This window comes from Chrysochloris asiatica, unplaced genomic scaffold, assembly GCF_000296735.1.
Source record: "Chrysochloris asiatica unplaced genomic scaffold, ChrAsi1.0 scaffold00034, whole genome shotgun sequence".
Lineage (NCBI taxonomy): Eukaryota > Metazoa > Chordata > Mammalia > Afrosoricida > Chrysochloridae > Chrysochloris > Chrysochloris asiatica.
In genome coordinates this window covers 5,389,087-5,401,487 of record NW_006408552.1, presented here as the reverse complement: position 1 = coordinate 5,401,487, position 12,401 = coordinate 5,389,087, and the positions used below count along the sequence as shown (strand labels likewise).

General features: G+C 39.4%; 1 protein-coding gene across 5 annotated transcripts in view; it reads right to left on the bottom strand.

The window, feature by feature from the left end:
* GTF2I (general transcription factor IIi) overlaps positions 1-12,401 on the bottom strand; it is a 97,599-nt gene that overhangs the window by 48,718 nt on the left and 36,480 nt on the right. Inside the window, exons 9-11 of one of the 5 annotated variants that reach the window (XM_006859709.1) lie at positions 4,932-4,991; positions 2,593-2,649; positions 219-281 (exon numbers count right to left, since the gene is read on the bottom strand). In XM_006859709.1, coding sequence (XP_006859771.1) covers positions 219-281; positions 2,593-2,649; positions 4,932-4,991 — 180 coding nt within the window. The remainder of the gene's footprint in view (positions 1-218; positions 282-2,592; positions 2,650-4,931; positions 4,992-12,401) is intronic. The other 4 variants (XM_006859711.1, XM_006859712.1, XM_006859710.1 and 1 more) reach the window with 4 other exon arrangements.

Sequence of the window (12,401 nt, the reverse complement as noted above, 5' to 3'; positions counted from 1 at the left end):
TCTCATGTCTTAATTTTGTGACTGAAAACTCCCAAAGCACTAAGGTGCGCTGCTGGGAAGTGGGCAGCTTTGGTCACACGTAAATGTATATATTTCAATTTTGTTCAAAAGCAAGTTTCCTTTAAGAATGAATGAAATACATACTTTGCAATGTGAATGTGACAAATATTTTTATGACCAGAAGTAAACTTTGGAATCAAGGCTTTTAAATAACTAACCTTCAATAGTCACCTCAACTTCAGGGTCCTCACTTGTTTCTGAAGGGACATGTTGAGTAGAATCTTGAAAAAAATAAAATTCTAAAATGACATTCATTATTAAGCATTTTCCACAAGTTGCAACATTTTATTGATTTGATATTGATTTTATATTCCAAGAGTAGCCTGTTATAAAATTTAAATGGCATTTTCATTCATTTCATCTTTGACAGAATTTAAATATTTGACCCTTTTAGTTGTAAATAGGGATATAAAGGAAAACAAAGAGTAGAAAAACTCTGGAAGACTGAACAAAGGAAGTTATCTGAATTAATGGACTCAAAACAACCTGCATTCATGGAGTAATGAGATTATAAACAAAGTCACAATTATAAGTAATTGAAAGATAATGGAATTGTTCTACAAGTTTTTTGAAGCTCCCTCATATATCCCTGTTGTAATTTGAAAATCCAAGAATAAAAACAAATTTCTTTCCATTCTGATGACTAGCTCTCCTTCTTTCAGTAATCTTAGGAGTGGTAAATGAAACCAGAATCGTTTGCAATAAAAACCCTCAGAAAAATGTCTACAACAGATGCATACAGAACTATATGCCCTAATTTTGCACGCAACTCTGAAAATTTTAGTATCTTATGCAGATTTCTGTTACTACCCAAAACCAACATACACCAGGTGGTTAATGCTAGAAGCTTCGCTAGAGAGTGGCTTCACCAGTACTCTTTTCATTCTGCAAGGCCGAGAGGTTAATTGATTTGACAAAGATCATGTTTGTTAGTAAAGAAATGAGAGACTGAAAACCCACGTTGGATTCAACTCCATTAACATTGTACCAGGACAATAAAGTCTAAAAAAGAAAGTCTTTCAAAGCCCAATATCCAATGACAGAATTGTAAAACCATAAAGCAATTCGGAATGCCTGATGAACCTTTGTGCCCACATGTCAGGGATCTATGTCTTTCATTCTTGTCACTGACATACCACCTATGGCAGACCAGCAGAGACCCTGCAGAGGACGCTTTGGCTGCCTCCTCCACACAGAAGCCCAAAGAGGCAACTGCACCTTCTAAAACAGAGCTCAGAGTAATGTGGAAGCCTGCTAACAATACACGTGCTATTTGTGAGACGAATGTATTCCAGTGGGAAATCCTAATTCTGCTATTGAATTTGGAAAGTTCGGCCTACACATACCTCAAGGACCTTGAGGTCTACCTTCACTCAAATAAGGTAAAAGATCAAATTAAAGACTTCAAACGTAAAATAAAAAAGCTATTGTAAGAAATATAAGCAGCGGCAGAATAGAGTCCATTTTCATTCTAGAAAAATAAGGCAGTACACAAACACTGTATGAGAGCAATAGTCTAAAACAACTTATCAATTAACTTACCAGTCTTTCTCCTTGGAAAAAAAATTTTGCAAGCATTTTTATGAAACTATATACAAACTGCTTAGAAACAGACAAGTACTTTGCATAGTAACAGTGTAACTGAAGAGTCCACAAATTTACAAAGCTGTGTATATACCACAATATGAATTCAATTCTGAGCTGGTAAACTGACAGAGTACAATAGTCCCCTGCTTAGTTACAGTTCTACTTTCCACGATTTGTTACCCTGGCTTCAGTCAACCAAGGTCTGAAAATGACACACCACTCTGTGTAACCTGATGAAATCTCCGCCCTTTCTCCTGTCCCAGAGCCAGCTTCTCCTCCTCCTCCGCTGGCCCCAGCAGGAGTGAGCCCTGTGCCCTGCCAGTGTCAGTGACTTACGATGCCTGCCCAGGTACCCCGTGTACTTGTCGTAAGTATGTTTGTACGGAAAAAAACACAGTATATACATATACACTCGAGTCGGTACAACCTGTGGTTCCGGCTTCCACTAGGGTTCTTGGGAACATATCCCCATGGATAAGGAGGAATCACTGTAGTTTAATTTCTCTATTTGTAAAGATACAAATGAAAAAGGAGGAAATCTAGAATACATTATCCTGCTAAAAGATTGGCAACATATAATATTACATTTTAAAATATGGATGGAGAACTCATAATATTTTTTATTTTAAAACACTGAAGTCTTAAAACATTAAACTGGCACAAAATGGGGGGGGGGGGAGGGAGCAGCATTTGCATCATAAAGACCTTTACTTTTTTTACTTACCACTTAGTTTCTATCCCTAGAGGCTTTAGACAGATAGTTATTAATCAGCACAATATAAGAGCGACATGAGATCTTAGGAATTAATAAAAACAAAAACTGGCCTATTGGCCAAGAAGGCATACCAAAACACTCATACTCTTATTTCCAAAAGTCACATGTTTTAAGGATACTGATCTCAATAAAACAGAAATACAACCAAATAAAACTCCCACTTTTCTAACCTTCTGCTGGTACTTCCATCTCTGTTCCTTCATTGCCCTCTGAAGAATGGTGGCTTCCTAGAAGGAAAGTACATAGTATCTAGTAAACCAGTAAACAGTGACTTTCAAAGATGAAAAAAGAAACTAGGTAATGATGCAAACAATTTAAGTCTTATAATGAAACATGTACAAAATAGGGTTCTGTAATAATTCAAACACTGTGATCTTTCTACTTCAGAAAATAGATGCGACCCTGTTCTATTTGGAAACTAAAAAAACTATTACAAAAATGCAACTATACAGAGTAAACCTAAGTTCTGGGATTCAACACTAGTCATTGTATAACTATACAACAGAATGATTAATCTATGTTGGGAGCTGAGAAATAGATAATGTTTCAAAGTACCATGCTCATCTGTAAATGACCCATATCCACAAAATGACAAATCAGAGTACATTCTTTCTTTTTGGCTCAACAACTTAAATCTAGATAAACAAGATCAGGTTATGCTTTGCAATGCTTCCTATCCCGTTACTTGCTTCCCATGTCTACTATGGTGGAAAGAATGGAAACTCAATCCCCATAATTTTATCAAAATTGTACTTAAAGGAAACTCATAAATTAAAATTAAGATACTACCTTTGGCTCAAAAGCATTTTAATTCAGGTAATATAATCTGCCTGCTTCTAAAAACTGGAACATAAAGCAATGCATCAGGTTAGGCAGTCACAAGGTAAACAGGCTCACCCTACTAGAGTAGACGTTTCACTCACAAATAGGAAAGTACAAGCCCTAAGACATGAGAAAGGCACTCAGGACTAAGTGCCCAGACACTCATGCCTTCCAGCATCCGTAAAAGATTTGACCTAAGAATGAGGGCAAATCATTTAGGGGAGGGGAAGCAGGATCTAAGACAGTTTTTATTCGATTGAGAATTAAATTTAGAAGCTCTATTAAAGGTACAGACCCTGGCATATGTTTTAAATACCTTGGATCTTCATTTTAAAGAACATAAATTAGATAAATTAAAGGCTCAAAAACTACTCTTCAGTTATCTAATGTCCTTGAATTTAAAAGGTCATAAAATCAAAACAAACCCACTGCCGTAGACTCGATTCCAATTCACAGTGACCCTATTGGAGAGACTAGAACTGCTACATAGGGTTTCCAAGGCTATAAATCTTTATGGGAACAGACTCATCTTTCTCCCAGGGAATAGCTGGTGGGTTCACACCATTAACCTTGCGGTTAGCAACCCAACACTTAACCCAGCGCACCACCAAGGTGCCTTAAAAATCCCACTCTAAGGTTAAATACTACTGGTTTTAAAATCTAAGTTTTGTTGCTGTTGTCAAGCGCCATCGAGTCGGTTCCGATTCATAGCGACCCTATGCACTGCTGGTCTAGGTTTTATGATGCCATATTATCTTACTTCATAGTATGAAAACTCACCAGACCGCAAAGCTCTACTAACTCTTTACAGCTGTGATCACAAATTAACCTTTAGTTAACTTTCAAAAAAATTACTGCTTTTATGTTTTCTGTATACACACACCCATTCCCTTATTCTTTCTTTGTAATACTTGGATTTATAGTTTCAAGTTGTTTACAGTCAGAAAAAAACCCAGAGATGCCAGGTCAAAGGAATGGGAGATAACGTAGACGAGACCAGTGGTGAAAAAAGGAACACACAGCAGAACAGAAGAACGGGCCCAGTGGTTACTTTTCCCGCTCATTATATTATAAGGGTGCAAGAAAAAGAAGGATTTAATGCTGCCTTTTTGTTCTTTTAAAATCTGAAATATGCAATTACAATTTTGTTAAAAAATAAACCTACAGAACATACATTTTTTACACACCAAGTCAAAATAGATAGAAGTAAACGTCATCACTAATTGCCTGTGAGTATCAAGTTTGGGAACAGTATGATAAAAGTTCCCAAAAAAGTAAGCAAGTAACAGACTTAGGGATTTCCAAGTGATCATTTCACATATCTTTCTAAAACGGAAGAATCAACATGACCTTATCAATATTTACATTATGAACCATACAATAATAACCTTAGCTCTGACTATTCTGATATAAGGTATAAATGTGTACTTTACCTTAAATATGAAAGTGTGTCATGTACCCATTTCGAGATTCATTACTAGATTCACAAAAGGGAAAATTGGTTTTGAAAAATTGTTGCTTGTGAAGTTCATTTATATGTAAAAAAAAAAAAAAAGGCCAATACATTTCTTTTTCCTTTTCCATTTAGAAAATAATATAGATATAAATAATACAACAATCTATTCCAATATAAAGAAACATCAAATACTAATGGTATGTGGGAAAATGGAAGTGAAAAAGTTAATACCTTGCACAGACTTCGAAAGGGGGAGTTTTTCATCAACATCATCAGTTTCAGAAGGGCCTGCTTTGAAATATAAAGATAATACTTCAAAAGTAATCCCCAAAATAAATTTGGGTCACTCTAGTGAACAAATTTGGGTGAGAAGTATGGATAATAGCCTTTTCATAAAGAAAAAGGCAAAATTAAAAGACAAATGAGTGAGAAAGTGAGTGGTGTCAATTGATGGTGTTAGTGAATGGAGAAGTACACTGACTCCAAGACACTGTGACAAGGACTAGACATGGGCTGAATGGAAATGACATGTCTGAAATGGGAGACATGGGTTTTGTGAAACAGTAATAAAAGGTTCATAAAAACAAAACTGTTAACTTTTACATCACATAGGTTATAAATGCAAGTTTGTCACACAGGGTATATCTGTCTCTCCTTTGACAAATATTTAATCATTTGTCATGCTGGGGGGAAAAGGCAGAACCAAATTCTTATTCCTTCCTTAGAATTCCAAAGATTACATAATAAAACAATCAGTTTGAATCTCAATCGAAATCGAAACATGACAAACTAACAGTGAAGGGCTCAGGTGCGGAAGGACTCCCTCCTTTCTGCAGAACCGTGAGCACATTTTCCTGATCAGACAGGGATCTCGCCAACAGTCAATAAATCAAGTGCTGTCGCTGGTGGCTATGAACCGTGGAGTCGGTTCCAACTAATAGCGACCCTGTACAGGGTTTCCCAGCCTGTAAATCTTTACGGGAGCAGAAAACCTCATCTTCCTCCCATGGAACAGCTGGCAGTTTTGAACTGCTGACCTTAAGCTTAGCAACCCGACTCCTAACCACTATGCTACCAGAGCTCCTTAATAAATCAAGTACTGGGGTTAATTACATTCACACAATGCTGTGAAGACTTTAATATCACATGTACATGTATCACCAAGCATGCTCTGTAATCAAATTTAAAATTGAAAACAAAATTGTTGTTGTTAACTTCCATCGAGTCAGTTCTGACTCACAAAAATCCTGTATAGAGTTTCCAAGGAGTGGCTGGTGGGTTTGAAGTGCTGACCTTGTGGTTAGCAGTCCAGTGCTTATCCTACAGCGCCACAAAAAACAAAACAGTGGGTGCATTTTCAGTGGCTACAAAATACCTTCTTGCAATTAATATGAAAACAAACTGGTTCACTATAATGATCTCTTTGTATTTGGGAACAATCTCAAGATGTTTGAAAAGTTTTCCTCATTCAAGAAATTTCACAGACAGACACTAACCTACACAGTACGAGCAAAGGGCACAAGGTGGGCAGTTCAAGCCCACCAGCCACTCTACAGAGAACACATGAGGCTGTCTTGCTCCCACAAATATTTAAAGCCTCAGAGAGCTTACATAGGGGTCACTTGGAGTTGAAATCTACTGGACAGCATTTAACAAGCAGTTCTGATCTTGCTGCTTTGTGTAGCCTGCGGCTTTCTCACTACCGTTCTAATCTACAGTTGTTAACTTTCAATGAGGAGGCACGCTGTAATGGACGGTTCCTAGCCTATTTTAAATAACTGTTTGTTCTTCTACTTTGACAAATTACATTATTTTCAAATAATTCATTTATTAAGACTATCTTTTATTTCTTGGGTGCAGAGCTCTTTACAGACATCAACTAACTTAAGTTGGCTAGTTGTCAATTTCAAACATTCTATTTATCATTTGTGGGAGAACTGGTGGCCCTGAAAGATAAGCACTGGACTGCTAACCACAAGGTTGGCAGTTCAAACCCACCAATCACTCCTCAGGATAAAGATGAGGCTTTCTACTTGGGTAAAGATTTAGTCTCGGAACCCCTATCTGATAGGGTCACTATGTGTCAGAACCAACTCAACTGCACCTAACAACAACAGTTATCATTTGTGTTTAAGAATTCTTCAGCCTGATGTATTACTTACTGGTGGTCATTGACTAAATCTTTCACACAACTGTAGATTCATAAATTCATCATGACTTTAACAAATAATTTAATTCTGTATTTCTATTTTTATTTTGAAGCTGCATTGTTAGGTATTTCTAAGGAATGATTTCAATATCAACTTTGTGATATATTCATTTATATATGAATCTCTGCCAAGAAATTTGGAAGACAACTATCTGGCCGACTGATTGAAAGAGATCCATATTTGTGCCCATTCCAAAGAGAGGTGACCCAACGGAATGCGGAAATCATCAGACAATCTCTTTGATATCTCAAGCGAGTAAAGTTTTGCTAAAGGTAATACAGAAACGGCTACAATCATACATTGACAGAGAACTTCCAGAAGTTCAAGCTGGATTCAGAAGAGGCCGTGGAACGAGAGATATCATTGCTAATGTCCGATGGATCTTGGCTGAAAGCAGAGAATATCAGAAGGATGTTTACCTGTGCTTTATTGACTACACAAAGGCTTTCGATTGTGTGGATCATGACAAGCTATGGACAACACTGAGAAGTATGAGTATTCCAGAACACTTAATTGTACTTCTAAGAAATCTGTACCTGGACCAAGAAGCAGTTGTTCGAACAGAGCATGGGAACACTGAATGTTTTAAAATTGGAAAAGGTGTGTGACAAGGTTGTGTTCTTTCACCATACTTATTCAACCTGTATGCTGGGCAAATAATAAGAGAAGCTGGGTTCTATGAAGAAAAACTTGGCGTCAGGACTGGACAAAGACTCATTAACAACCTGCAAGATATGCAGATGATACAACCTTGCTTGCTAAAAGTGAAGAGGACTTGAAACATTTACTGATGAAGATCAAAGAACACAGCCTTCGGTATGGATTGCATCTCAATGCCAAGAAAACAAAAGTCCTCACCACTGGACCAATAAACAACATTCTTATCAACGGAGAAAAGACTGAAGTTGTCAAGAACTTCATTCTTGGATCAACTATCAACACACATGGAAGCAGCAGTCAAGAGATCAGACGACGTATTGCATTGGGCAAATCTGCTTTACAGGAACTTTTTAAAGTGTTGAAGAGCAGAGATGTCAGCTTGAGGACTAAGGTGCGCCTGACCTAGGCCATGGTATTTTCAATAACCTCATATAGATGCGAAAGCTGTACAGTGAATAAGGAAGATCATAGAAGAATTGATGCTTTGGGTTGTGGTGTTGGAGGAGAATACTCAAAGTGCCATGGACTGCCAATAGATCTGTTTTGGAAGAAGTGCAACCAGAGTGCTCCTTGGAGGCCAGGATGGCTAAGCTTCGTCTCTCATATATATTGTCAGAAGGGGACAGTCGCTGGAGAAGGATATCATGCTGGGTAAGATGGAGGGTCAGAGAAAGAGAGGAAGACCCCTAACGAGATGGATCGGCCAGGTGGCATCATTGATGGCGTCAAGTGTGGCAGCGGTAGTGAGGTTGGCCCAGGTTCGGACAATTGTTTCATTCTGCTGTGCATGGGGTTGCCATGAGTCAGTTCCGACTCGATGGCACCTGACAACAACAACATATGAATGTTGTTGTTACGTGGTGTCGAGTCAGTTCTGACTCACAGCAAACATGTACAGGGTTTCTGAGGAGCAGCTGACGGGTTTGAATTGTAGACCTTGAGGTCCGCATCCCAGCACTGATCTACAGCATCACACCAGGAGTCCTCGACAATAACAGTCTTATTCTGTATCTCAGCCAGGGGTTTTGAGGGCAGCTTCAAATTATAACTGCTAAGCTAGATTTCTTTTCGTTAATATTTCTTCAGCATATTTTCACACGTCATACTTTCAAATTATCTACATTATTTAATTATAGTTACATATGTTTTTAACACCAATGTTGTTTTTAAGCGTTGTTGAGCCAGTTCCGGCCCATAGGGACCCTGTGTAGGGTTTCCAAGGAGCAGCTGGTGGATCTGAACTGATCTTGTGGCTCGCAGTCCAGTGCTGATCCCAGAGCACCACACAACATAGTGGTCTTTCTTTATTCTGTATATTTCACCAACACCCTCTAAATACTAGTAACTAACTAACCCAATGCTGGCTCACATCAACCCGTACAGGGCAGAGCAGACTTGCTTTGGAGCATGTCTGAGATTGGGAGTCAAGGAAGCAGACAGCCTCACTCATCTTTCTCCCGAGGACCTTACAGTTAGCAGCTCAACACCTAACAGTTAGCAGCTCAACACCTAACCCAGGGCTCCTTCTAAATGTTGGTAGTACCTCCCAATCACTGTGAAAACCCAAACATCTCAACAATCGCACAAAGTAGAACCCTAACACATGCAGAAAGAGTTATGCCCACACCTAATTTGGAATCGTACAAGTTTTTGCCAGAAAAGATAAATGTACTCATAGAGGAAAAGGATACATGAACTACAACATAATCATACACTGTAACTACTACGACGACAGTATTCAATCTACGTGAGACAAAACAGAGTAATCTTAAAAACTTACAATGAATGATTGACTATTTACAGCAATGTATACAGTCGGAGACATTTGCATAAAGCTTAAGAACTTGGACAATGCCACATGTAAATTGTGCAGGAATTATATATAAACACATAGCATTTGAAGGGCTTCAAAAAGTTTATGGGAAGATTTCACTTTGCCAAAACTTTTCTGAAGGCTCCCTCACGTACACAGACACTTCTGTGCAGCTACGTATGGAGTAAAAGCATGTCATTCTTATTCGTAAGGACAAACCTCAAGTTCAAGGAGTAGGGAGGAACAAACGATTAAGATTCAGCGCATCCAGGACAAATAAACTGAAGGGTATATTCATGTATGGAAAATACGAAAACCTACAAAGCACATTAGGCTTCCGTGGTTACCAGCCAGGCCAGTGATGAGCTGTGGGGTGAAAGGGTCTGGAGAAGTCAGAAGGAAGTTCTGAGATGCTGACACTAACAACAAGAGTTTCAAAGGGCATGAAGCAAAACAGGCAGAAGGAAAGGAGAAACAGATGCGTGCCCAGTGATCCTGGAGACTTCAGCACTCATTCCAGGGAAACAGATAGACCAATCAGAGCAGAGTCCACTCTACACTAACGTTTAGGGAACAACCGCCACTCAGAGCAGAATATACACTTGTTTAGAATATATAGGATATTCACCAAGACAAACCATATTTTGATTCATTAAAACGGAGCACATCGCAGGGTCTTTTCTTCTGAGGAGCGACTGATAGCCTCGAACCTTTGGCCTTGGTGGTGGTGGCAGTGTGCCGTTAAGTTGGTTCTGACTCACAGTGACCCTGTGTAGGAGCAGCAGGTGAGTTTGGACCGCTGACCTTGCAGCTCAAACCCACCTTAACACATTTAAAATAAACTTCAACTATACAAAGAATGTTGTCCAGTTATGATGGAAATAAACTAGAATTCACTAACAGAAAAAGAGCTGAAAATTTCTGTAGCATGTGAAAAATAAACAACATATTTCTTAAAAACCCACAGGGTAGTGAGAAAACCATGAGAGAGCCTGAACTGCAAAGTGGGGTACAAACCAGGCTGCTCCCCTCAAGGTCAGCAGTTCAGAAACCACCAGCCACTCCCTGAGAGGAAGATGAGATTATCTGCTCCCTAAAAGATTTAAAGCATTGGAAACCCTATACAGGGTAGCTACCTTGGCACATACCACCATCACCACCGAGGTCAAAGTTTCGAGGCCATCAGTCCCTCCTTGGAAGAAAAGTCCCTGTGACATGCCCTGTGGAGACGACATCCTTGGGAGTCACATGGTGCAGAGCCTACTCAACAGCACACACCACCTGTCAGATCAGAAACCACGAGCTCTGGAAAACAATCAGACCTCCAGAGGCAATCCTACACACAATCTCTATGGGACTGTGAGAAATACACAGCTTATTCAAAATAAATCAACAGACACTTCACTAAAGGAAGGCGTTCAGGCAGCCAACAACCAGGAAAAACCGCTCAAGATCATTAATTAACTGCCATGTCAAGATGGTTCCAAATCATAGTGACCCTGTAACCCTGTATAGGGTTTCTGAGGCTTTAAATCTTTGAGGGAGCAGAAAGTCTCATCTTTCTCCTGTGGAGTGGCTGGTGAGCTCAAACCACTAACCTTGTGGTTCACAGTCGAGTGCTTATCATATGGAGTCGCTGGAAATCAAAACAACCATGTGCCATTTTACCCCAGCATTGGGGTAGAAAACAACAAATGCTGGCAAGGGTATGGAGAGACCGGGGCCCTCCTACATGGCTGGTGGGAAGGTAAAATGGTTCAATCACTATGTGAAACATTATAGCGCTTCCTCAAGAAGTGCTGTATGGCCCAGCAATCCCTCTACTTAACATAGATATCCAAGAAATGAGAACCGTGAACAAACACATCTATGCAGCACTCTTCACAACAGCAAAAAGATGGAGACAATCTAAACGCCCATCATGTTTAAACAAACTTTGGTACATACAAACAACAGAATACTATGCAACATTAAAGAATAATGATAAATCGACAAAACACTTTATAACATGGATGAAATGGGAGGACATTATATGCTAAGTGAAATTAGTTAATCAAAAAGGACAAATAGGAGACCACAGTGTCAAAAGTTAAGATAGGATTTTCTTGCTGAAAGCAGCCTTCTATGGAGTTCTAGTGTGGCGCTGTGGGTTAATGCGCTAGACTGCAAAGTCAGTTTGAACCACAAGGTTGGTGGCTCAAGTTCACCAGCCGCTACTTGGAAATCCTAAACAGGATCACTATGATGGTTACAAAATGATGGTTTACAAGCGGTGTTGGTTGTTGTTAAATGCAGTCAAGTGAATTTCAACTCAAAGTGACCCTGTATAGGGTTTCTGAGGAGTAGCTGATGAGTTTGAGCCACCAACCTTGTGGTTCCAACTGGCCTTGAGGTACAGTGCTTATCCTACAGAACAATGCCAAGACTATTATAATATAAAATGCTGTTTTATTTAATATATGTATTTTTTAAACTTTATTGTGAATTGAGTGAAGGTTTACAGAACAGATCATCAGTCCCACATTCAACAATTTGTAAACTTGGCTTCATTACAATCCCTTCCATGTATCATCAGTTATTCCACCAGAGATTATTCACTGGGTAGAGGATTGTTGTTGTTGTTAAGAGCCATCGAGTTGGTTCTGACTCATAGCGACCCTCTATAGGGTTTCTAAGGAGTGGCTGGTGAGCCTGTGGTTCAAACTGTCCATGCAGCCCAGCGCATGAACCCACATTGCCACACCAGGATGGGGAAGGCAATACCCCACGGAGAGCGTCTAACAGAGGAAAGATAAAGGTAGTAGAAGACACAGGGAGTAGAGCAAGAAGCAAATATATATAGAGAGAGAGCGAGCGAGCTCTGGTAGCATAGTGGTTACAAATCGGGCTGTAAACCTTAAGGTCAGCAGTTCGAAACTACCAGCTGTTTCGCGGGAGAAAGATGAGGCTTTCTGCTCCTGTAAAGATTTACAGCCTTGGAAACCCTGTACAGGATCGCTATGAGTCAGAACCGACAAC